General features: G+C 38.5%; 1 protein-coding gene across 3 annotated transcripts in view; it reads left to right on the top strand.

Annotated features, from left to right (window-relative positions):
- LOC139936232 (kelch-like protein 8) overlaps positions 1–26,658 on the top strand; it is a 61,519-nt gene that overhangs the window by 6,533 nt on the left and 28,328 nt on the right. Inside the window, exons 1-2 of one of the 3 annotated variants that reach the window (XM_071931014.1) lie at positions 3,280–3,356; positions 15,687–16,449. In XM_071931014.1, coding sequence (XP_071787115.1) covers positions 3,310–3,356; positions 15,687–16,449 — 810 coding nt within the window. In that variant the 5' untranslated portion in view covers positions 3,280–3,309. Of the gene's footprint in view, positions 1–3,279; positions 3,357–11,800; positions 12,050–15,686; positions 16,450–26,658 lie in introns of those variants that run through there. The other 2 variants (XM_071931015.1, XM_071931013.1) reach the window with 2 other exon arrangements.

Here is a 26,658-nt window from a genome sequence, read left to right on the forward strand (position 1 = left end):
GATCGGTCGAGTTGGTCTATTAAAACCGTTATAAAATGCATATGGTTAGAAAGATGTTTTAAAAGTAGAATATATTGATCCACACAAGTATCACTCAAAACTGCACGGTTTTCCTTTTACGTCGCGAACTATCACGGTCGGTCATTTATGGGAGTCAAAATTTTGACTCCCACAAATTGCCGACCGTGTTAGTCGACAGAGTAAAAAGAAAACCGCACAAATTTGAGGCATATTTGTGTAGATTATTGTATTCTACTTTTACAATATCTTTCCAACCATAATACATTTTACAACAAACTGTTACAGAACGATTTTCAAAGACCAACTTGACCGATCCAAGGCAACGTGTTCCTTTAAGTTTCGGTTCCCGTTGACTAATGTGTTTTCTTTACATGTGACTTTTGGTTGTGATTGGTGTTGTACTATTTGTATGTTACCCATAAAGTACACCAAAGTGTGATAGGCGTTTAAAAGCACTGTATACAGTTACAAATCCATATTTAATGTGGTGTGAGTCCACATGGAGAATCAAACACGACCCCCTTTGTTCTTATAAGGGCAAAACTATTTTTTACCAGGCCTGCTGAACTGCTGGAACACTGAGTATGTCCTGCCACAAGAGGGCGCTTCGAGTCATGCAACATGTAACCTGTAAAACAACCTCACACCCACCCCTAAAATTGGGTCCCTTTTCCTGCCAAACAGGAATGTCCTGTTTCAGTTTGTACCTTCGGTTGAAAAGGTGTCATCCTTCTTTGTTTTTCGAAATACTTATTGTTTATCGCTCAGTTCTGAAGTTCAGGAAGGAAGGAAATTAGGTTTAGCGTCGAGCAAAGACAATACTCTGAAAATGAAAGCTGCTGTTTGCACTCTGTAGTATTGATGTTGAAGTTGAGGTATTGTCAAAGTTATTGTTTGCTGGTATAGCTGTTTGAAGTTGGTACACGCTCCTTCCTGTCTTCGGATTTCTTTTGTTATCTATTTCACTTTTGTGGCAGGAAAAATATTTGTGTTTAGGAAGTGAAAGTTTGTGAAGGATAATTATGTTTCAAGTTACGACTTTTTGTACCTGTCTTTTTAAACAACACAAGAATCCAGGAGATGTTTTTATGGTAAATGTGCCACCAGTGTGTCTGAGGCGGTTCCTCCTATCAGGGTGTTTGAATGTGAACCACGGCCTTCTGCTTTCTCTCACCTGCCCACTCTTGTTTTGCTGAGATGTAGAACAGAAAGCCTTTCCAACGGCTTTATTCCATGTTAGAGGAATGTCAATTCCTACCTACAGCTCTCTGAGTTACATTCATCTTGAATTTTTTTAATTTCTTGTTACCCCTTTCAAAGAGTGGCTTTTGAGGGTTTTTTTCAGGGGGGGGGGTGCGAACTGGCATAATTAGGTTTTTTTAAATCCTTTTATTTTTGTAGGTTTTTTTAAGGAGAAAATTCCTTGGGTCAACTTGATTAGTCCATTCCAACCAAATGAACACAGCAGCTGGAAAAAAAAAAAAAACCTGTCAAACGCAATATTACACACAGTGAAACAAAAGGACTAGCCCCTATGCTCCTTTATCTGAACTGATTGTTTTCTTGTTTGTGCTTTCCCCCTGCTGTATCTACCATTTTGTTATTTCAAGAATTTTCCTGATAGTCTCATTTGGTCATGGTGTTTCAAAGTATCCATAATACAAAGGCCTGATCTTGGAACTCCCATTAAGGCCAGAAGTTTAAGACATTGCCCCAGGTCATGAGATAACTGGTAGTCAGTGTTTACCTTTTTGGTGGATAAAACTCTGTGGGGAGGTATCTTGTATCCTCAAACATTAACTCACAGCGTCTTCAAAAAAACCATCATCATCATCATTGTTGCTGACTTTCCTCCAGGAGTGCCTTGCCCTTGCCTGTGGTAAGAATATCTGGTTGTGGATACCACCACTTCATGGTTTAATTATTGAACTCTTTGAGGGGTCAGAAGATCATGGTTGGTGTTTCTGTACTGGGTGTACCATGTCTTCATCCTTGGTAGAGTTGTGTTCTTACAAGTCTTCTGAGATAAAAATGACCAGCCTTTGTCCAGCTGTACTGTACAGCTTATGAAATTTTGTGTAATCATGCATGGTATTATGTGAGGCTTTTATCAACAGACCGGTCACCTACGAAGAGAGTTTGAGTTTTAAGTTCCTGAACAATTCCTTTTGGTCTGGACAGCAGTGCTGGACTGAGATGACTCTTGAGCCTTTTTGGTGATAACTACTAGCCATCATGGACGCTGGACTGGAATGTAATACAGTGAAGCATGAGTGAAGTAAGATATTGTGAAAGGACAAGAACAAAAACCATAGACTGCAGCTACACGAAAGTACATTTCAGATCTGGTCTAAGATTACTCAGAATCTGGCCTTCTGAAACCAATAGTTGGATCGCACCATCAACCGAAAAGTAGATGACTTTCCTGGAGTGAAGTACACAGAAAATATTAAGGAAATCATAGAAGTCTGCAGAACTGTTAGCGATTAGAACCTTGGAACTGAGAGCAGCGTGAAATAGTTTCAGCTGATGACTCCGAGCCTGGCCTTCCAAATCCAAGATATTCAAGTGGACCTGACTGCGCCCCCCCCTCCTTCAAGTAAACAGAGAGCTTGATGGGTCAGAAATCTGTGCCTTTCCTACCTACTGTTTATTTGCTGGATCAACAGGATGGATTAAACTACTTCTATCTTAATCCCAACACCCCAAAAGATGAGATTTGCTTCCCCTCTCTTCTGGGCTAGCTCTTCTCAACGGTCTATCGCACCAGAATGGCTGCATGGATAAACAGTTGACAGGGGAGATGTGTGTATGTTAAGGCCCCCTGCCACAATTCACAGTGGGCTGAGGGGGGTTTAAAATAAGGAGGTAAAGGAATAATCAGTGGACCAAAGAATTGTTGGACAATGAGTGAGGATTAAGAAGGGAAGTTGGTGTTCCTCTTTTTGGAGGCCAGATGATACCTTGGATTTAAGAAGAATGAGACCCTCCTGCTGATCCGAGACCTCACATCACCATCTCTTCCTTCTGTGGAACATATTCTACTAAGTTGACTATTCTTAAAGCTGCTACATTCCTGGATACTACACTTATTCTGTCTGATTGACTAAAGGCGACTCGAGAGATATCTATTTTGTTCGGGAACGCTGTCAACTCCAACTACTCAGTTGAGGAAGCACACAGCCCAAAACATCTGATCTTGTCAAACCCATTTTTGGTCAAAATTGGAGATTTGTGTCAGCCGAGGGGCAGGGATTGTTGGTTCTTGTTCTATGCAAGTGGCTTTTGATGTACGTAGCCATGCTGGGATTACAACAACATTCTACAAGGCGGAGGTAAGCTTCTAGTGGATCCTTGGCAGTGAGAGTGAAATGGTTTCAAGTTCAATTTGTATCATTTGCAGTAACTTTGATTCTCTCTATAAATAAGTCGGTTTGATTTGGGGGGTAAATAGCCGAAGGCTTACATGTTACTTTAAATTTTGATTATAAATCGCAAATAAACATGTCACTTAAGGTATGTACCCCACCCATGTCAGGAATGCCCTTAACCTTTTTTAGTGTTAAGCCAGCAGAACCAGTTTGAATGTCATTTCACTAGTCCATAAACATTTCCCCCAGTAGTGCAAGTACAAGTTCTATCAACACAGTACTCGAGTAGTACTCACATTTGAGAACTACGGGACTGAATATGGGTTAAAAGCAGTGGACACTATTGGTAATTACTCAAAAAAATTATTAGCATAAAACCTTACTTGGTGACGAGTAATGGGGAGAGGTTGATGGTATAAAACATTGTGAGAAACGGCTCCCTTTGAAGTGCCATACTTTTCGAGCAAGAAGTAATTTTCCACGAATTTGATTTCGAGACCTCAAGTTTAGAACTTGAGGTCTCGAAATCAACCATCTAAATGCACACAACTTCGTGTGACAAGGGTGTTTTTTCTTTCATTATTATCTCGCAAGTTCGATGACCGATTGACCTCAAATTTTCACAAGTTTGTTATTTTATGCATATGTTGAGATACACCAACTGTGAAGGCTAGTCTTTGACAATTATTACCAATAGTGTCCACTGCCTTTAAGGTAAAAATAAAGTGCAAAAATGGCAAAAGTGTTTTCATTTCATTTTATTTGCCAGCAAACTGGTGACAAGGAAAACATCATGAATAAGTTGTAGTTAAACATGGCTAACAGTCATTTGCTTTGGAAGGTGTATACTGCAGGACTTGGGTTGAAATTCGTTAAGTCCATGCAAGTTCATCAAGTTACAGTGGTGTCCCATGAGTGCCCTTCAACATCTGGCCCTCATGGTCTTGATCAAACTCATGCGAGACCTCATCAAATACGGTTCAACTTCATTGATTAGTCCCAATAAATTGAATTATGCTCAAAGATCTTAAAGCAAAGTACAAAACTTCTGTCAATTTTTTATTTCAACTTTTATGCATTATAAACTGAAAAAGCTCACAGATGTAACATTCATTTTTGAGACTAATATGCTGTTGAGAAAACATCATTTGAAGACCCCCCTCAAAAAAAAAAACAAAAAAAAATCACTGATGCTTATTTCGATGGCAGCACAGAGTGTTTGCTAAAAAATAATAGTATATACTATTGGCAGTTGCAAACTCCTTACAAACCCAAAGGACCTATCATGTAAATGCAAAAAATAGTTAAACGCCTGATGTTACAACCCTAGTAGAGTCTTTCTCTTTTACTCAGGCCAAAGTCTTTGTACAAAAAAAGTTGGGGATTTTTTCCTTTAACTTAGAGTAAATTGCTACCGACTCTGTTGTGAGGATTGTTACCCTCTTCTATGTCCCCCTGTGGGAATTTGAGTAGACATTTTAATGACGCGAACTAATGTTCCTTCAGTTTTTGAATTAACCAGCTCAAAAAGTACGTGCTTAATGTAAGTTCGGTCAGAAATACTCTTTTATACATAGGGAGAATTTGTAGGAAAATTTTATGGTTTTTATTTGAAGGTCAGACTCCTTAACCCGCGTTTTTTTAAGAACCCCCATTGCACCCGTGCTCAATTTTAAAAATTAAAGCTGACTGCAGTAGGGTGCCCATGGGTCCCGGGTAAAACTTACCCATGGGTACCAGGTACCACAGGTTAAGTACCCTGGGTAGCAGTGAACTCTTTCTCCCTGCCTTGTCGTCCAAACTCTTGCAAAGATTCCTAAATGGGTTTTTTTTTTTATGAAAAAGGGGAAATTTACAACCAACAAATCAAGCGGGAGTCTCAAGGACAAAAAATTAAATAGATTTTTTTGTTTTCAACTCCGGTGGCAAAATGTGCTGATAGTTGTGGGAAAGAACGGGAGTGATATTAGCTTGTTGCTTTAGTTCATCTAATCTGACCAACGTTTGCTCCTTTTGAAGAAATGTTGTTATGGAAACAGTTTTCACCCCCCCCCCAAAAAAAAAAAAAATTTGAATTTGAGAAATGTTATTGTCAGATTCTCAGTCTGTGTATTTTAATAACATATTTTTTACTGCGTGGACATAACCGCTTGAGGATTGTGTGCAATATCTCAAAAACTCTACTACCTTTTTAAATAAATGTTCACAGATTAGGTTTAATTTGCACACTAGACCATGTGTCCATTGATTAAAATATGAACTTGCAGAAAGTCTAAGGAACAAAAGTTTGGGATGTTTTTGATTCAGTTTCCTGTCAAAATTTTTGTACTAAACCACAAAGTTGTTGAATGGCATTTTTTATTTCATCTGTTAAGTGTTGGAACCAAACTTCAAAAAATTCAATGCTTCACTTTTAAATATGCTCTTTTCCCATGTCATTATTGGGCTAGATACACAGTGGGATCAAATGTTTGAGTCTGTGGTTCCATAAACATGTGACATTTTCAGTTCAGGTACGAAGGTCATTAGACTCTAGTGTGGAGGAGTAGACTCGACCCTAGAACTAGGGTGCAGGGTTAAAACATGGAGGTACTATCCTGCTAAACCCTGTGGAATTCAGCCTCTCAGACCTGTCACCACTGCACATGCCAGACACATCAGTGTATTCAGGACACCTCCTAAAGATGGGAAGTGTTGATAAACAAATCATTGAAAGTTTTCCCAAATACAGGAGCACTTGCTCTTTAAAGATACTGGACACTAATGGTAATTCTTGACACTAATGGTAATTGTCAAAGACCAGTCTTCTCACTTGGTGTATCTCACTATACATGTATGCATAAAATAACAAACCTGTGAAAATTTGAGCTCTATTGGTCTTCAAAGTTGCGAGATAACAATGAAACAAAAAACACCACTGTAACCTGAATTTGTGTGCTTTCAGATGCTTGATTTCGAGACCTCAAAATCTAAATCTGAGGTCTCAAAATCAAAATTACTTCTTTCTCGAAAACTACGTTACTTCAGAGGGAGCTGTTTCTCACAATGTTTTATACTACATGTATCAACATCTCCCCATTGCTTGTTACAAAATAAGGTTTTGTGCTAATAATTATTTTGAGTAGTTGCCAACAGTGTCCACTGCCTTTAATTATAGGTCTGCTACCCCCCCCCCCCCCAGTAAGAGTGAACAGTGAATGACCCTTGAATTGGTCACACTGACAGCAGAACCAGGCCAAGGTTAAAGGTCCCCTGCGGACTCAGTTGAGGGTGAGTTCAGGAGGGATTGGTCAAGTGTCCTTCATGACGACCAGCAAATTTAATATCATGTTCTTTGACCATACTCTATAATTATTATTCAGTAAGATCAAGAGGTATGCATTACATTGGCAGGGTCATCTGAGGCTAGTCTGCCATTCATCCAACCTTTGTGTGGACAGGGTCCATTTGCTTAGGACTGCTTAGACAGCAACATTGTGCTTAGCAGATTAAAAGGACAGTTTGCCTTGGATCGGGCGAGTTGGTCCATGAAAAGCTGTTTGAAACCGTTGGTTATAAATTGCAAAATGGTTAGAAAGATGATTTGAAAGTAGAACATAACAATCTACACAAATATGCCTGAAACTGCATGGTTTTCCTTATCTGTCATAAACTAACACAGCACGCTGTTTTGTGGAGTCAAGTTTTTGACTCCATAAAATGGCCAATTGTGTTAGTTCGCAAAGTGAAAGGAAAACCACGCAATTTCGAGGCATTGTTTGGATCGTTTTTCTTCTTTTAAAACATCTTTCTAACTATTGATTTCATAACAAATGGTTTCAAACACTTTTCATATACCAACATTTCCCTTAATGGTTACCAACCAAAGTACTTTGTAACATGAAGGCCCTCTACCATTTTGATCGGTATCCTGTACATTTTTGCAAAGTATATAACGTTTAAGCAATGTTTTCTGCGTAAGCAGCTAAATGAAATAAGGCTCTGCAGTTTATAAGGGTATATGTACTTTTTCCTAACAGAAAACACAATGTCTACAGATTTACATTAAACTTACACAGTTTGAAGATTATGTTAGTAGAAAGCTTCCCTTGAAATTTTACTTACTGAGGTACTGTAGTTTTTGAGAAATGAGTAAAAGTAATAATTTTCGTCTCAGTTTTAGCATGTAAAAACGTACTAACCAGTTAGTAACCAGTTAGTAATATTTTAAGAGAAGCTTTCCACTATCATTATCTTCAAACCCTGTAAGTTTAATGTAAATCTGTGGACATTTTGAAAAAGTACCCAAATCCTTTAAGGCCTTGTCCAATTTGGCAGATACTGCTATCCACCTGTCATACTCCTTAACACAACACCAATTATAGGCCTACTTTTCAAGAAGAAACTGTGATGATATTTTGTCAACCTTGTGGTGCTATGTAAATCTGTGTCAAACATAAGGTAGACAAAATATGTAAAGTGCATTAAAATATTACTTTTTTGACAGATGCCTGACCCAATACCACAGTACAATTAAAGTACATTTACACTGTATCAAAGCCAGCTTTTTTGTTTACCCACTAAGACGATTTAAAGATTATCTCGTAAAAATCTTAATTGGAAGTGGTTTAATTAGCTAAATACTTGGAATCTCATGCTTAAGTCACATTTAAGGAAACTTGAAGAGCAGATGGCACGATGGTGTGGTCCGAACCCTTACAGATGATCTCATCCTAAAAAATTCCATAACCATCTCACTCAGCCATGAACACACAACCATACCAGTCACTCAGACTGGAAGTGCCAGGTTGCTTTCCGTCTTCAACCACAAATCTAATAATACTGTTTGTGGTTCACGCTCTCTTTAGAGGATTAGAGCGACTTAGTTAGAATCACTTGCTTTCTAATATCTTCCCAACACAGCAGACAAGATCCTCTCAGAAAATATTTCATACCCATTACAGATTTTCTTTTTCGGAGATTATCCGTCTGCCTGGGATTTTTTTCTAGTCCACTGGTCAATCATTTTAACATACATGTACCCTGATTTTGATCCGATAAAGCTTGCCCTGGCTAGACTTACATGTACAATATACATTGTACTTTTGCTTGATTTGTTCTGGCGGCCCTGGCCCCCCTCATTACAAGCTTTATCCATCTGTAGCCACTTAGTATGTTACATACTGCTGGACGGAAGGAGTTAATGGTATGAGATGTTAATGGTAATGATCGAACAGCCTTGTGACAGGGATTTCATGTCTTGAAGCTTCTTATTTTATAAACTCAATGCCCAGGCCTGGAATTTCATTTTGAAAGGCAAGAGCCAGTTGTGTATAAAGCATTTTAGGGGTGGGGTGGCAAGTGGGGTAAAGACATGATTGGTTGTGGGGGTGTCTACTTTAAAATCCATCAAACCATTGATTTAAGTGCATTGTTTTTTTCAGTGCCTATTTTAGTTTGTGAAGGGCACTTTTGGAAAATTTTCATTCATATGGGAAACTTTTGAAGGGGCACCTAGGCAAGACAAGGGTAAATGCCTCAGTAGCTGTGTCTGTACTCTGTGGCCTTAACTCATGAGTCCTAGCTCTATGCTCCTAGCCAGCAGGTGTTGTCAGAAATATTGGTCTGAAATAACTGCCACACTGAGAAAAGGTAGGAGTTGAATTGGGGGGGGGGGTACATGTAGACAGAGGTGAAAGGCAGGGCAAGATACCACTGAGCAAACCTGATTTAAAATATGTCACTTGTGTTAGGCCTGAGCACTCCTGCACACAAAGTAGCTAAGCACAAATAGTGTTGCCGGAACAAGGTTTAAAGTTACCAGCTAAATTGCCATGTTTAACATGTGTCATCAGTGACTGGTTTTCTGCTTATTTTTGCTCAGCTGCAACATTTCCTGATTTTGTTATGATGCTCTTTAATATTAGGCCCAGGTTGCATTGTGGAAAAGGCCTTTATGAAGATAATCCATAATGGTTTTGAATGATTTGCTTATTAAAACCCAGAGGATTGGGTTGAGAAATTTTCTATTTCAAAAATCAACGATGATGTGGTCATTCATACATGATATGGTAGATTGTGTACATTGTATAGGTAGAGACTGGATTATTTTGTACAGCGATTGCACGACAGATGCTAATTAGTAATATAAGGTTTCTGATATTCAATAGTGTGTGTTGACTTGACTTTCACCGGTAGATGACTTAAACATGTCCATTTGTGTAGCCTCCTGTACCTAATGAGAATGGAACACAGGAAATTGGCATTTCGTTGTGACATTTAAGCCAATCAGACCGTCAAGTTGGTCCTTATACATGTAGCAGCCGATGATCCTTTGTTTCCAAAGTTTGGCAGGATCTTGGTTTTTGTTTGCGGTTGGTCTGTTTTTGATAATTTTTTGTTTTGGTGCTGGATAGATCAGTTTACAGTAGAAAAACATCCACACAATTGTGCAAGTATTAAAGGGAAGCTCATTATGGGGACTGGAATTTAATCTTTGGAGGAGGTAGGAATTTTCGTTTTGAAAAGGGCAGACGAGTCTAATTGGCAAAATTCTTACAGTTCGTTAGCCTTTTTGAGGTATGTTGACATGTTATGGTCATTATGGCATTATTGGTCAGGCCTTGCACTTTAAGCTTTCATTAAAGTAGCAAACCTGGCTGGTAAACTGCATTTTACTTGCTGCCAGGAAGTTAAGTAGCCTAGATTTGGAACATGTATTGTCATTTGTATCTTTCTGGTACAATATCAATGGTACTGGTAGTGATAACAACCAGGTTATAAAAAAAAAAGTAAATTAATAATTAAATAGGTATAGAAAATTCTGGCCCAGTTTCCACGGCATCATTATTTCTTATTTTAAGGTGTCAAGTCATGCAGTAGTAATCCAATTTTTCAGCCAGCAAATGTTAAAGACACTGGACACTAACCTTACTGGACACTAACCTTACTGGACACTATTGGTAATTGTCGAAGACCAGTCTTCTCACTTGGGTATCTCAACATATACATAAAATAACCAACCTGTGAAAATTTGAGCTCAGTCGGTCGTCGAAGTTGCAAAATAAAATTGAAGAAAAAACACACATGTCACACGAAGTTGTGTTCTTTTAGATGCTTGATTTCGAGACCTCAAATTCTAAACTTGAGGTCTCGAAATCAAATTCATGGAAAATTACTTCTTGCTCGAAAACTACGCCACTTCAGAGGGAGCCGTTTCTCACAATGTTTTATACCATCAACCTCTCCCCATTACTCGTCACCAAGTAAGGTTTTATGCTAATAATTATTTTGAGTAATTACCAATAGTGTCCACTGCCTTTAAGCAACCCAAAAAGTTAGGATTACCGATCGTTCCATTCCTTTCATTACTCTGAATCTTTAATGTCAAATGAGATTGAAAACATCTTGCCGTTTGGTAATTTATTAAATAATAACGCCACAGTTCAAGGTTACACAAGTTCTGAGACAGAATTATTGAAAATAAATTTGATTAAAATGAAAAATTAATTGAAAGGAATGAAAAAAACAAATGAAAAGAATCTTGTGAAGTTGCTTCATTAATAATATGCCCACTACTCTTGTAAAACTGATCAGAGAAAAAAAAGTTATGATAAGTGCCAGACTTTTTATGATTGTTTGAACAACACGCCCGGTCGATGTATACAGTACATGCACAAACACAACACTACCCCAACAAGTTAAATACAATACAATTACATATCTTTTGTATCCACATTCATAAAGCAATATTTACCTGTCGTCATATTCCGAAGTGAACTAAAAATCATTTATGGACCGCTAACCACCCTCAGGCTGGCTCGATCTATTATTCAACAAAAAACCACACTCCGCCTTCTGACTCATTCACTGCACCAGTAGTTTTATATTTTCTTTTCAAAATTTCCAGAAAAAAAGACGGTAGAGTGTGTGTTTTTGTGCTTTCAACTCAAGAAATACCAGTGAGCCAAACTCCTTTGTATTATTCTGCGAATGGTGTTTTTTCTCATCTCATTTTTTTTTACTGCACGCGTGTACAATACCAGATGTTTAATAAGCTATTCGCCTGGCGTGTCCACATTGTGTTCCTGTAATATCAGCTACTCCGAAACGAAGTAGGACAACACCAACCAAAATTTGCCAGGAAATGGGAATATAAGTATTTCAAACCCGGTCTGAGTGGCCATATCCTTCATTATTGTAGTCGACGACGGAGGGGTTGGCTTTCGAAAGGAAAAGAGACTCTGTGTGTGTGATTTGATAGACAGAAGGAGATCCCATGCCGTGCTTAGTAGAGAACAGTGTGTTGTGTGTTGCTGATCAGCTAATCGTTGGTGGTGGTGCACTCCCCATTCACGCCTGATTGAAAACTACTCTTCATCAACTGCTTCACTCCCCCCCCCCCCCCCCAACCAACCAACCACGGGCTTCCTTTTCGGATCTGATAGTAGTTTAGATGTTCATGGGTAAATGGTTATCATCATCATATGGACTTGGATGAGCATTCAGTGAGCTACACCTTTTAGAGAGTTGGTGGTCAGTTGTTCGTTGTTATTAGTGATGGTCAGTTAGTCAAGCCAGAGAAGGTCGACCCGGTAGCATCATAGTGTACTGTGGATTATGTGTTATCAGTATAGGAATTGGTGTATTATTTTATAACTGGAGCTAATGAGCATGAGGTATGTATGAACAGTGTTATGATGATCATGCTGGTGAACTTATTTATTATGTCATGATTTTTATTATAGGCAATTACTATCCTTGTGTAGAAAATGTGCACAATCAATCTCTTTAAAAGGAGTATTACACAGAATTGATAGAGCTGACAAAATAGTCGCAGACAGTGTTCATGTTTTGTGCGACCAATCATACATGAAATAAAAAACCTGTAAAAACTTGGCTTTAAAATATGTGATGCGAGTGAGGAGGAAACTCCATAATCAGTCTTCTTTCAGACTTTCATTTAGGCCTATACAATGTTTTTATCGTCACCAATCCTGTAATTAATGCTGAAATGGTGATTATTTAGTTAATCGATAATGAAACTTTCCCACGCATTGGTTGTAATAATAACAAGTCTCTGGTTCTAAACAGCACTGAAACAGAAATATTGCAAAGAAACTTTCTCTTGTTTGATTTGAACAAATACAATAGTTATACACTTAAAAGTACCTCTGAGGTTGGGGAGGGGTGGCGGGGGGGGGGGGGGGGGGGGGGGGCTAGGTTAAGGTCAGGTGATAGGCCTACTATGAATTTGTTGGCTGAGGGAACAGAAGTGGCGTTATACTGTACACACATGGTTGTACCATTTATAGGGTTTTACATTGTAAGTTTTCAAGCTCATGGTTCTACCATGTTCTACCATGTGCAATGCAGTCGTACACCATTGTATAGAGGCATACATAATACAGTTACAAGTACAAGTTACTGTGAAGGATGCATCTGTATGCATGTATGCATCCCATTCACCTTCTTCTCCCCTACCATTCCACCCCCATGATTTACAAGTATTCAGATACACATAAAAGAATGTTCTGTAAAGAGAAAGTACATTGTACATGTACGTGCACAGTTAAATTTTCTTATTCTGTCTGAGTAAAGTTGTTACCATATTCTATAGTATACAAATATTGACTGCTTCGAGTGCTATGGTTAAAACTACGATTCCCGAGGTGATCCCCGGAGCGTTGCCGAGGGAAAATGGATCGGTCCGGGGATCACCGAGGGAGTCGTAGTTTTAACCATAGCACGAGTTAAAGCAGTCAATATTTGTTTTATAACGCCCGAACAGACTGTTTATCATCTTCGTAAACGTAACGTTCATTATACACGCGTTTCAGGTACATAGATGCACAACTGAAGGGTTCGAGGTGGGTAAAAAGGCATCTGGGTACTGTATGCCGTGTGATAGTCGTCGGACTACCACATGGCAAACGATGCACGAGCACACGGCAAACGATGCACTATCACACGGCCGCCGCCTAGCAAAACTAAGACATGTCATGTGACGTGCTCTAAACCAATGAAAAGGCAGAATATTTGTAAGGGGTGTTGTAATAGTTTATAGCGGCTGGTGATGCTACAAGAATTATTATGGACCATTGGAGCACTGTGTATAATGGAGGTCCTGATATTTGTAACTCAAAGAGCCCAGATTCTTTAAGTGGTAAGCAGCGTTAAGAAATTGGATCCTGTGTGTTAAGGTGATTACTAAAGACCTGAACACAACACTTGTAATAGGGATTCTCCAATCAGTTGACTTGTAAGTGGGAGTTTGGGTCAGCGTTTTGTAGACTTGCAACCTGACGTCTGAAACCACACAAACGTATTGAATTCCACACACTTAACTGTGTTGATTTCCACAAGGATGTCATGCCACTGGACCTTCTAATTTTCAATCCAAGATGGCGCGTGTTACGCTTTTAATAGTATAGATGGGCTGAAATTTGTACACATTCTTGTTCAGGATGCATTTTTACAAATAATTATTTTATTAGTACATATTATGTGCCGTCAACCTTCCTCAATGTCCATTATATGTCATTTGGTAATTTTTGAATTAAATGTCAGGGGTGAGGTTTCCAAATTTATATCTCCCTTCTTATCAAAAGCTCATTTTATTTTGTGGAAACATTTTAATAATAGTTACAAGCCCAAAGGACTTTTAAATAATTGTTTACCTCTGCTATTGGTATGTCAAGCATTTGAAGCGCAATACTGGTAGGTCTATGTACATGTGTACTTGTTGTTTTCAAGTACAGTATCTAGTATTTTTATGAGTGTGTGAATAGTTGAAGGACTCTGATTGTGATGTTATTACTTGATTGTGTTTGGTAATGGTTCAGTAAATCTACTGCATAATGGAAGGTACATACAGGATAGTGTAATGACATTGGAAATAAGCCAACCACACAACTAAATAAACGCCATTTTACAAACAGTTTCAAATCAAGGCCATGGCCTACACTGTTTAAAAGCATGTCCTGACAACATTGGTAGGCCCTACATGTTATTGTAATAGCCAAAGACCATTATCTGCACTTTTTCTGTGACTCAACATATGAATGAAATAACAAACTGGCGAAAGTTTAGGCTCATTCAGTTCTTTGAGTTGCAAGGAAATAGTTCTAGAAAAATCTTTTTCTGCCAGCCTAAGTAGCTTCAAGCTTAGCTTGGTTTTGGACTTGTGAGATTAAAATTTTGTTAAAAAAAAAAAAACAGTCAGAAATGGTTATAAAATGTACACGAAATAAAAACAACAGTGAAACTTTAGGCTCAATCGGTTATCGGAATCACAAGAAAATAGTTTTAGCAAAGCCTTGTTCACCAGCAGCCTGTCTTCAAACTTGGTTTTGGACTTTTGAGATCAAACCAACATAAACAAAAATGCCAGAAATGGATGTAAAAAAAAGTACACAATACAATGATTTGTTTTTTTTAATAATTTGTAAAAAAATTAAAAGGTTCTTCCTCTATAATCAAAAGTATCAGGACATGTAAAGAAAGAAGAAATGTTAAGGCCTACTTTCTTTTGTTTTAAAAAGCAATGCTGCAGAGAGTAGTTTCTGGTGCCCAGTGTACCACAAAGTGTGTTATTATAATAATATTATTTCCGTAAACAGAAAATGAAATCTGAACCAAATGTTCATGCCTTTTTATGGAAGTGGTAGCTTTCATTAATACAAGTCATGTGAGTTGTTTGCACGCAATCATCAAGGAGTCACATTCACTGTGGAGTGTTGTTTTAATGTGAAACAGTTGGAGGTTTGTGCATGGAACATTGCTTGTGAAAACATCTGGAGGATGCGAAGGACAAAGTAACCCTTAGTGTTGCAATTAGGTCCCAGTTTCATTAAGCCTGAGTGAAAATTATTGCTTAGTGGAAACAGGTTACCGGCTGATACTCTGTTAAATTTACATTGTTACAACCGGTGCCCAGCTTATTTTTTGCTTACGTGGAGCTAGTTTCTGCACAACAGTTTATGAAATTGGGCCCAACCAAAGTTTTCCTCAGAATTTCCTTGATGCGGTCTTTACGCTGTATGTTTCTTTAAATGATCTTTGAAATTAAATAACCCAGGTCTGCACCATCCCACCCCGCCAGTCACCATTTTAAATTACTACAATGGCTTCTCAGTCTTCTTGCTGATTTAAAATGTTAAAATATCCAACACAAGGAAATATAAAGTTTACATCATGCAACATTTTGACTTTCAATTTCACCTAATTCTAGTTTTCTGTAGATCACGTTTACCGAAGTTCTTTGCAGTCTTTCTAAACTTAATGTTTTCCTCCTCTCTCTTCAAACCCTAACAGGCCCAACTCCACAATCATCATCGAGATCTCCAGTACCACCACCAACAACAATCACCCCGAGAAAGCCGCCATCACCACCATGGGGGATAAGATGCCGGAATTCCAGGAGCCCATCACCTCCTTGACCTTTGAATGTCACACCCACTGGCAGGACTCATTCCTCGTGCTGCGAGAACTCTACGACCGCCAGGCGCTGTGCGACATCACTCTGGTGGTGGGCTCGACGGAGCTGCAGTGCCACCGCCTCGTCCTGGCTTGCTGCAGTCCGTACTTCCGTGCGATGCTAACTTCAGAAATGAAGGAGAGTCGAGAGCAGAAGATCCTCATCTATGACATCGACGAGGCATCCATGGAAGCCCTCATCACATTCATGTACACCTCCAAAGTGCTCTTAACCGTCGACAATGTGCAAAAACTCTTGCGTGCGGCCTCGCTGACGCAGATCGAGATCGTCGCCAAAGCTTGCTGCGACTTCATGACATCCCACCTTCACCCTACAAATTGTCTCGGCATACGAAGCTTCGCTGAGCTTCACGGCCGGACAGAACTCCTTAAAACTGCAGACATTTACACCTTTGACCACTTCCTTGAGGTGGTCGGAAGCGATGAGTTTATAAACATTACAGCAGCCCACCTGTATGATGTTATATCGTCGCCGGATATAAGGATCGAGAACGAATCTCAGGTTTACCAGGCTGTCATGAAGTGGGTGCGATTCGATCTTCCAAACAGAGTGAAGGAGTTGTCTCAGCTTATATCAGCGGTAAGTTTAAAACACATGGCACCCTCTACAGTTTGCCCTCAAAGTTTGTTATGAAACAGCAGGCCTGCATGCTTCGCATTAGGGTGAGGGCACCAAGGCATTTTCTCCTTGGTAAAGGGCATCCTCTATGAGGAAATTTTTGCGTCTTGTGGCACCTGCCGTATGACCCCAACTGTTTTTTGTTTGTCGTTTGCATACAAAAGCAGCAAGGTTGTACATGTTCTTTTAGAATCCAGAAGTTCGTATAAATCAACATAATTTGCTTTTTAGTCCTGCACATGCCTCAAACATTATTGTGCACAGGAGGCCTTAAACAAATTAATAGCATGTGGAACCAAGGTTTGGGGCTCTAAGTAGCAAAAAGCAAACTTTGAGGTGGTTTTGGGGGAGGGGGGGAATATGAAAGGTTTTACAAAATTAAAAACTTTAAAGTCTGGATGACGCGGTCGGCCGGTATTCATCAAGAACAATGAGATGGTTTAGGACAACACCATATCACTATCAGATCTATTGAACCAGAAAATTAAAACCATGAGCTCAGTCCTGCTGTTTCAAAACATTAAGTCATGATACAAAATAAATTTACACGCGTATAAAGAGAGCGCCTTTACTGTTGACTGATGTATTGCCCTCCCCAGGGGCATTCAATGTGCAACCAGTTACACCTTTTTTGCCTCATAATTCCGAAATTCAGTCACAGTGTCGCTCTGCTGACTTCAGTATAATTGCGCAGTGTTGTAAATCGGTTCTTTGTTTGCACGGCACAGTGGTTTGCGCGTCTACCATATGCAGAAGGTTTCTCGTGACTAAGTAATGGTTCAAAAGCTGCCATATTTTTGCCAAAAAATTACTTTTTTCATCATTCAAAGGCATTTCTCAGGGTCCAATTTCGTAGAGCTGCTTTTAAAAGCTAAGCACAACAAAATTAGATGCTACCTGAACAGGGTTGTTTCTACCAGCCAAAATATAATGTCACATATACCTATTGTGACTGGTATACTGCTAATTTCTGCTAAGCAGGAGTTGAAGAAGCAAAATTGTCTGGTCAATCCGACAAGACCTTGAAACCCTGGAAAACATTTAGGAGCGGAAAATACAAGTCAAATATTAAAGTATTAATCCACAAGGAATTCTGACTTTTTGATAAATCTTTTTAAAATTGGGGTTGAACTACATGTGTAAGAGGTGGCACTCTACCAACCAACTAAGCAACATGTGTCTAGGACTATTAATGTTGGTGTTCTCCCTATTTTGTCAACATCTTTTTCTGGGGTGCCAATCAGAATCCATTGAACCTGTTTCTACTATGTTACCATGGTTAAGTCACACCGAGGTTTACGATACAACCTGTGAAGCAGCAGCAGAGTGACTTTAACTTTTGGTGATATTTAAAATTTCTTTCAAAAATTGTTATCGAGAGTCTATCATCTTGCTAAATCCCCTAAACACATCTGTACATTGTTTATATTCAACATGGTTTTTCCTCATTTATTTAATTTAAACTAATATTATATTTCCTGTTCCTCCTAATTCCCATGGTTGTTCATTGTCCCTGCCTTGCACTTGGAGAGGGAAAAAATCACTTAAGAAACATATTGTGATACATCACGCATGGTTTCTACATCAATATCACAGTTTTTTTTATTTTTATTAAATTGGAAAGTCACTTACTAGTGCTAGTCTTCCCAAATTAATTTACCACATACAGAGTTCATTCTAGGTTTCTCTGTGGGGCGAAACGGCCGAGACTGGCTGAATGAGCGAGTGTGTGTGGCAGAGCATAAAGAAAAGACCACAGAGGCAGCAGAGGCTGTCTAACCATGGCCCTATGGTCACTTGTTTTCAAAGCTGTGTGTCTGCCAAACCAAAAGTTTTACTGAGATGAAATTTGTGTACTGTTAGTCAATGACATTAACTTCTTGAACTCGAAATGACGTCATGATGACATCATCATGTTGTTTCGATAATTTTCGCCATTTTGATCTTCAATTACAAACTTGAGAACAAAGCAAGGTGTAATATTTTTTTTTTTTTACTTCAGGCTTTTACGGAAACCAAACACTTAGAGTTTGTTCACAAAATGTCAATGTCTAGTTGTAATAATTGTTTTCATGTGGTCATCATACAGGGCTACATTTCATACATTGTAGAGCTGCCAGAAGCAGAAAATATTGGTCAACATGTTTATGCTAAGCGCAACTAAGCAGAAAACAATTTGTACAGTATTTTACATGTAGTTGGTAACCTTAATCTGGTAAACATTCTTAACTTTTGTTGTGCTTAGCAACTTGCTGCTTTTTAAGAGCAGCTGAAATTTAGCCCTGGACCATAGAGCTGCTTTTAAAAGCACAAAAAGTACATAACCCAAATACATGTATGCTTACCAGAATAAGGTTACCAGCCAAAGTACCATGTCACATGTACACTGTACCATTTATCACTGGTATCCTGCTCTGCTTATTTCTGCTAAGCAGGAAATGGTATTATGCAAAGTGTAAATACTTTTAATCAGTTCTATGAAATTGGGTCATGCTGTCGAACAAGGTTTATATTTGTTACTTTTCACACAGTGACTCATTATCTTGGCGTGTTTCGGATAAGGAATCAAGACGCATGAGATGAGAGAATGAGAAACTTGATTAGGATAAGGTTGATTGATTGAGATGATTCCTGGAGATGAGTCAAGCTTTCATCATATTTGTGGTAGTTTTTTTCTGGCAATGAAAAGCATATTGATTGAGTATGTTGAAGCATCGTTACTGACACCTGTAAAACAGATTGAGTTTCAAACACATGTTTATGTAATTCAATATTTAATTCAAATGGGAAAAAGTACATGCAAATTGTCATTGCTCCGTTGAGTTTATAAAAAGTGTGGTCCGTCAGTCTTCAATAATGCACCACCCAATCAACATGGCTACTGATGTTAAGGAAAGTCAATTAGGTGGTCTTGTTTTAAACTCCAACTTGGTTGAAAACAGCAATTACGGATCTCTGCTGAAATTTATCCAAATTGTGATCAATCAAATTGACTTCACATGAGAGTAAAAAAATAGAGGTTAAAGCCATTGGACCCTTTCGGTAAACAGTGTTGTCCAAGGCCCACACTTTGTGTACCACAACTTCTATATCAAATAACAAACCTGTGAAAATTTAGGCTCAATCGGTCATCGGAGTTGGGAGAAAACAACGGAAAAACCCACCCTTGTTTCCGGGCGTTTCGCCATGTCATGACATGTGTTTAAATAAATCCGTAATTCTCGTTAACGAGAATTTATATTGTTTTGCTGTTTTCTCAAAAGGTCAAGCATTTCATGGAATAATATGTCAAGAGAAGTGTTTCACCATTGCCTTCTGTAAACTCTGTAAGATATTTGTAAATCTGTGAACTTTTAATTTTTTTTCTGAACCGAAAGGGTCCAATGGCTTTAAGTAAAAAACAACCAATCATTTATAATACACAGCCTTCTAATAACTTTCTAGTTCGATCAATAAATTTTGTTTATTTATTCGTTTATTTACCATTTGTTCCATCCCACTTCTGAAAATTGATGAATAATAGAAAATATACCAAATTATGAAATAAATGAAATGGAATGGAACAACGGCATAATTTGTTTAAGAGGATGCAGGGTGAATTTTGGTAGGAAGGGAATTCCACAAGACTGGTTTTTCCTTCTCTGACTCAGCCTTGGACCTGTCTACTCTGGAACAAGAACAAGAACAGAATCCTTCCATAAATAAAGAAATGTATGGCTTTCCCTGAATTCAATCAAATCATAGAGCAAGGATCAAACTTTTAAAAAAAGTCACAGAGGACAGTCAAACGTCATTGAAATATGATACAAGAATTTTAAAACCACAATTGTTTTCTTAAGCATAAAGTCAGTGTACCATTTATCACTGGTATCCTGCTCTGCTTATTTCTGCTAAGCAGGAAATGGTATCATGCAAAGTGTAAATACTTTTAATCAGTTCTATGAAATTGGGTCATGCTGTCGAACAAGGTTTATATTTGTTACTTTTCACACAGTGACTCATTATCTTGGCGTGTTTCGGATAAGGAATCAAGACGCATGAGATGAGAGAATGAGAAACTTTATTAGGATAAGGTTGATTGATTGAGATGATTCCTGGAGATGAGTCAAGCTTTCATCATATTTGTGGTAGTTTTTTCTGGCAATGAAAAGCATATTGATTGAGTATTTTGAAGCATTGTTACTGACACCAGTAAAACAGATTGAGTTTCAAACACATGTTTATGTAATTCAATATTTAATTCAAATGGAAAAAAGTACATGCAAATTGTCATTGCTCCGTTGAATTTATAAAAAGTGTGGTCCGTCAGTCTTCAATAATGCACCACCCAATCAACATGGCTACTGATGTTAAGGAAAGTCAATTAGGTGGTCTTGTTTTAAACTCCAACTTGGTTGAAAACAGCAATTACTGATCTCTGCTGAAATTTATCCAAATTGTGATCAATCAAATTGATTTCACATGAGAGTAAAAAAATAGAGGTTAAAGCCATTGGACCTTTTCGGTAAACAGTGTTGTCCAAGGCCCACACTTTGTGTACCACAACTTCTATATCAAATAACAAACCTGTGAAAATTTAGGCTCAATCGGTCACCGGAGTTGGGAGAAAACAACGGAAAAACCCACCCTTGTTTCCGGGCGTTTCGCCATGTCATGACATGTGTTTAAATAAATCCGTAATTCTCGTTAACGAGAATTCATATTGTTTTGCTGTTTTCTCAAAAGGTCAAGCATTTCATGGAATAATATTTCAAGAGAAGTGTTTCACCATTGCCTTCTGTAAACTCTGTAAGATATTTGTAAATCTGTGAACTTTTAATTTTTTTTCTGAACCGAAAGGGTCCAATGGCTTTAAGTAAAAAACAACCAATCATTTATAATACACAGCCTTCTAATAACTTTCTAGTTCGATCAATAAATTTTGTTTATTTATTCGTTTATTTACCATTTGTTCCATCCCACTTCTGAAAATTGATGAATAATAGAAAATATACCAAATTATGAAATAAATGAAATGGAATGGAACAACGGCATAATTTGTTTAAGAGGATGCAGGGTGAATTTTGGTAGGAAGGGAATTCCACGAGACTGGTTTTTCACTCTCTGACTCAGCCTTGGACCCGTCTACTCTGGAACAAGAACAAGAACAGAATCCTTCCATAAATAAAGAAATGTATGGCTTTCCCTGAATTCAATCAAATCATAGAGCAAGGATCAAACTTTTAAAAAAAGTCACAGAGGACAGTCAAACGTCATTGAAATATGATACAAGAATTTTAAAACCACAATTGTTTTCTTAAGCATAAAGTCAGTGTGATATCCTTTGGTGTGGTTTTTCAGTGGAAGCTGTGCTGTACAGAGATTAGCGGCATGATATTTCCTTTTCTCCACAGGAAGAATGGGATGTGGGTTAGCCATGTTTAGTGGGAAAGCACAACTTCTACCCAGAATTTTCTTTTTTTTCTGAGGGTTATTCTTTTTTTTGTTGCTCATGATTTGTATTTGGAAATGTGTCAGCATGATTGTTGATGTAAGAAGTTATGCACTCTGGTTTCATGTTAAAGGGATCGTAAACCTTTAAATGCTTTAATCTTATATAGGCCTACATATACAACTACAATGTATACAATGTAACTCACGTTTTTGAAATATAAAAGAAAAAACCAACAGACTAGTGAACCAGGGGTGGATTTCACAAAGGTAGTCCTAACTTAGGACTAGCCCTAGGCAATGCTAAGAGATAGGACTAGTCCTAAGTTAGGATTACATGTAGTCCTAAGTTAGGACTACCTTTGAGAAATCCACCACAGCAAGCTAAATGTTACTAGACATAAGAAGGCGTAAGAAGACATAAGAAAACTTTATTGATCTTCAAAAGAAGAAATTGCATTGCTCACACAAGTTTTTAAAAACACACCAAATCAAACTGTTGAATGTGCAACAAGGTTTCAAAGATTTTAATAATGTCCTCCGCCCCTTCGAAGGTGGGGGTCACTCGGGCGTTTGGAAAAGATTCGAGGGAGGAAGGAGTTGTTCAGAAAATATAAAATTGTAATTATTCTTTTCTATACTTTTTGCTTTTAACCTATACACCGATGTGTGTAAGCTGTAAGCACTGTATACTCAGTACTTTGCAGAGAACCAACAAAAAAATCACAGTCATTTGATTCGGGTGGGATTCGGACCCATGACCTTTGCCAACCTAGACTAGAGCATATGTCTTACCAACAGTTTGAATCCTGAAATATGACCTAGTGAAAAAGCTACTGGAGAACTGAAATGACAAGATCTCTAGCTGGTACTGAGTCACTGAAAAAGTGGGATTCAAACCTATGACCTTTGCCAATCTTGAGCAGGGCCCAATTTCATGGCTCTGCTTATTTTCGACTTCTGTGCTTACGATCACGATTCCACGCATACGTGCAAGCGCCAAATTTCTGCGCTAGCCTTGTAAGCGTAGATTGCCTAGTAACCGTGGAGTACGCATGCGCAGAAGCAAAAACTCGCAGCTAACTCGTGAAATACGCTTGCCATAAGCACTGAATTCCCTGCTTTCGTAAGCGCCGATTCTGTGCTTACGGCAGAGCCATGAAATTGGGCCCAGATGTCTTAGTCTTACCCCATGGTCTTACAAAACTAGACCACCGAGAACACCTGTATTTTAGCAGTGGGCACTGAAACACCTGCGAGGCATAAATTTTGAGCCTACGTGCAAAATGTTTTGGACAACTATTAGCACATTCTTGAGATTTTAATGTGTTAACCTCACTTTAAGTAATCACCCTCTACCCGGAATCAGTCTTCTTGTTTCTTGTGGCTTTTGGTCAACATCTGGGAAAACATTGATTGCTTATGATTATGAAAGCTGTTATGCCAGTATCCTGCCCCCCCCCCCCAAACCCCAAACCAAATGTTTTTGACAACTCTTGGAGATTCTCAAGATTTTAACGAGACTTTTAACCTTACTTCTAGTAATCAACCTCTTCTAGGAACAAGTACTCTTGTTTCTTGTGGTCTTTGGTCAACATCTGGCAAAAGCTTGGTTGTGTATTATTATGTAAGCTGTCATGCCAACATCCCCCCCCCCCCTCAAAAAAAAATAATCAAGATAAATAAACAAACAATTTTTTGAAACAGCTGTCCAACAGTTTCCAAGAATTGTTAATAAATCTACTTTTTTTGTTTTATTGAAGGGCATAATTTTATGACATCAAAGTTGAAAAAGTCAAGAAACATTGACATGAACAAACAATGTCAAGCTTCACATTTTGAATTTTTGCCAAAAATCTGTTTGGCGGCTACTTTTATACACAACAACGATGTTGTAATAGAAAACTAATTGCCAAAATCCACAAAGATGGTGAACATTAGCCATTCAGAAATGATTGTAGGTAAAGCCTTTGAAAAATCTCAAAAGTCTATTACCCGGTAGAGTTTACACCATACATGTTCATGTAGGTCAACCCTTGTAGCCTAATTTACCTTGTAAATCCACCACTGCAACAAGCGCCCTCCATCATGCATCTAAAATCAATACAATAACAGCAGATAAGATTTTGTGTGGCTGACTGGAAGATTAAAGTGTGAAATTGCGGTCACTTATATCTCAAGGGCTGGATCATCTACATTGTGCAGTGGGATTTTGAAAGGTGTAGTTGTGGACTTGACTGGTCCTCTATTGAAGCCTACCATTAGTTAAAGGGCAAGTCCAACTCACAGACATAATAGGTGTAATTATGGACTTGGTCCAGTCTCCTAATATCTGTCCAAGAATACTCGCAGTTACATGGACTTGATTGTCTCCTAAAGAAGTTTACCATTTGTCAAAAGGGAAAGTCCAAGAATTATCACAGTTACATATGTGCAATTGTGGACTTGATCAGAGTTTTAAAAAAGGTAACACTTTGTTAAATGGCAAGTCCAACTACATGTTAAAGACATACATGTAGGTGTAATTGTGGACTTGATCGGTCTCATAAAGAAGCTTGTTTAAGGGCAGGGCCCAATTTCATAGAGCTGCTTAAGCACAACATTTTGCTTAAGCAAAAAATTCATTGCTTAGTAAAACCAGATTACCGGCCAAGACTCCACTCAATTGTTATGCTAAGTAAACAACAGCTAAATACTAGTCATAAGCAATGTATATGACATGAAATTTTGGCCAGTAACATGTGTAAAATAAGCGAGCTATTTTCGTGCTTAAGCAAATTTTTTGCTTAAGCAGCTCTATGAAATTGGCCCCTGGTCAAAGAATTCTCTCAGTTCTGTGGACTTGATTGTTGTCCTACAGAAGCCTACAATGTACCATTTGTTAGAGTCCCTGAATTCTCGCAGTGACATACAGTGTAGGTGTAACTGTGGACTTGATTGGTCTCCTAAATGAATAATATTTGTTAAAGGGCAATCCCCAGAATTCTCGCAGTTACGTATAGGTGTACTTGTTGACTTGATCGGTCTCTTGAAGAAGCTTGTTGTCCAAGAATTTATGCAGTTATATACGGGACACTAGAAAAGTTTAACCCTCTGAAAAGAAAGTAAGATTGTTATTTTCTTATGATGTTGGGCATCAGCCAGGAGTATACCCAGAAATACTGATGTTATTAGTTCATGGTCCTTGAGACATGATTCATTTATAGGACCACAAGGGGTGCTTTTTCTTGGAATAATACAGAATTGGTTTTGCTAACAAAACAGTAACTTGCAGTGTAAGCACTTAATTAGCCTTGCAGTCGCATTATTCGCTCCGAAAAGACGCCGCTGTAAACCCACCCGTATACCCTGTGCGTGGTGCGTGCGATCACACCGCATGACCCATCCGTATACACACTGTCACATCGTACGACTACCCGCATGCGGAGGCCGTCAGGCCGACAGCCTTGTCGGGTCTGTAACTTCCGGGTTTAATGTGTTTCATATAAAAAAATTCCACTAGTGGAAAAAAATGGGGGGGCTCTCGGATATGATAGTATGCAGCTCATGAATATGTATATCTTTCATCAGACCTATCAGACAACACAGGATGTGAGGCAAATGAATTATTCATTTTGACGTCCAATCACGCACTTCCCTTATCACGACCTTTGGACCCTATCATGCTCGCTGAGCGTCCGTTGTGGTGGTGTGTGATGTAAACATGTCTCGTCTTTCGCGGGCATTATGGTAATGAGCTGACCGTGTGAACTCTTCGCTTATTATAGTAATGAGGTCAGTGGCTTCAACACAGACCCTACAAGGCTGACGGCCGACGCATGCGGATAGTGTACGGGGGCATCATGTCATGCGATGTTACGCACAGTGAATACAGGTGGGTTTTTATACAGCGGCGGTCTTTTTTCGGACTGAATAATTCGACTGCCTTGAGCAAGGCTACATATAGCACTTAATGTAATCCACCACATACATAAACTGACAAACCTGTAGAAGTTTGAGACCGATCGGCCATCTGGGTCACAAGAAAATAGTGAAAAACCAATTACACATTTTGCATGACAACGATCTAAACAAAACAATTAATAAAACGCTCACTGAGCGTTAAACTCAAAACGCAAAGTTAAATTATTTATTTCTCATCAAATATTACATTTCAGGCAGAACTTTTTTAAGGGGTGTTTTCTACTATCATCATCATTAGACTACATGTATGTAAGTTTTATGTAAATCTGTGATCTTCAAGATTATGCTTCTTACCAATTCTGTAACGTTCCTTTAAAGCCATTGGACACTTTCCGTACAGAAAAAAAATCATCACAGGTTTACCGAAGGTAGTGGTGAAAGACTTCTCTTGAAATATTAGTCCATGAAATGCTTTACTTTTTGAGAAAACATTAAAACAATATAAATTCTCGATAGCGAGAATTACGAATTTATTTTGAACACATGTCATGGCACAAGGAAATGTGCGGAAACAAGGGTGGGTTTTCCTTTTATTTTCTCCCGACTCCGATGACCGATTGAGCCTAAATTTTCACAGGTTTGTTATTTCATATAGAAGTTGTGATACACGAAGTGACCGAAAGTGTCCAATGGCTTTAAGCTTTCCAGACAAGGTATTAGACAACAAATTCAATGATTACATTTTAAAGTTCCATGACAATGTACCCCTGTGTTACACATGCATGCATTAGCCTGCGTTATCCATTTGCAATCAATTACTTCAAGTACAGGAATCTG

This window comes from Asterias amurensis, chromosome 4 (genome assembly GCF_032118995.1).
Source record: "Asterias amurensis chromosome 4, ASM3211899v1".
NCBI lineage: Eukaryota > Metazoa > Echinodermata > Asteroidea > Forcipulatida > Asteriidae > Asterias > Asterias amurensis.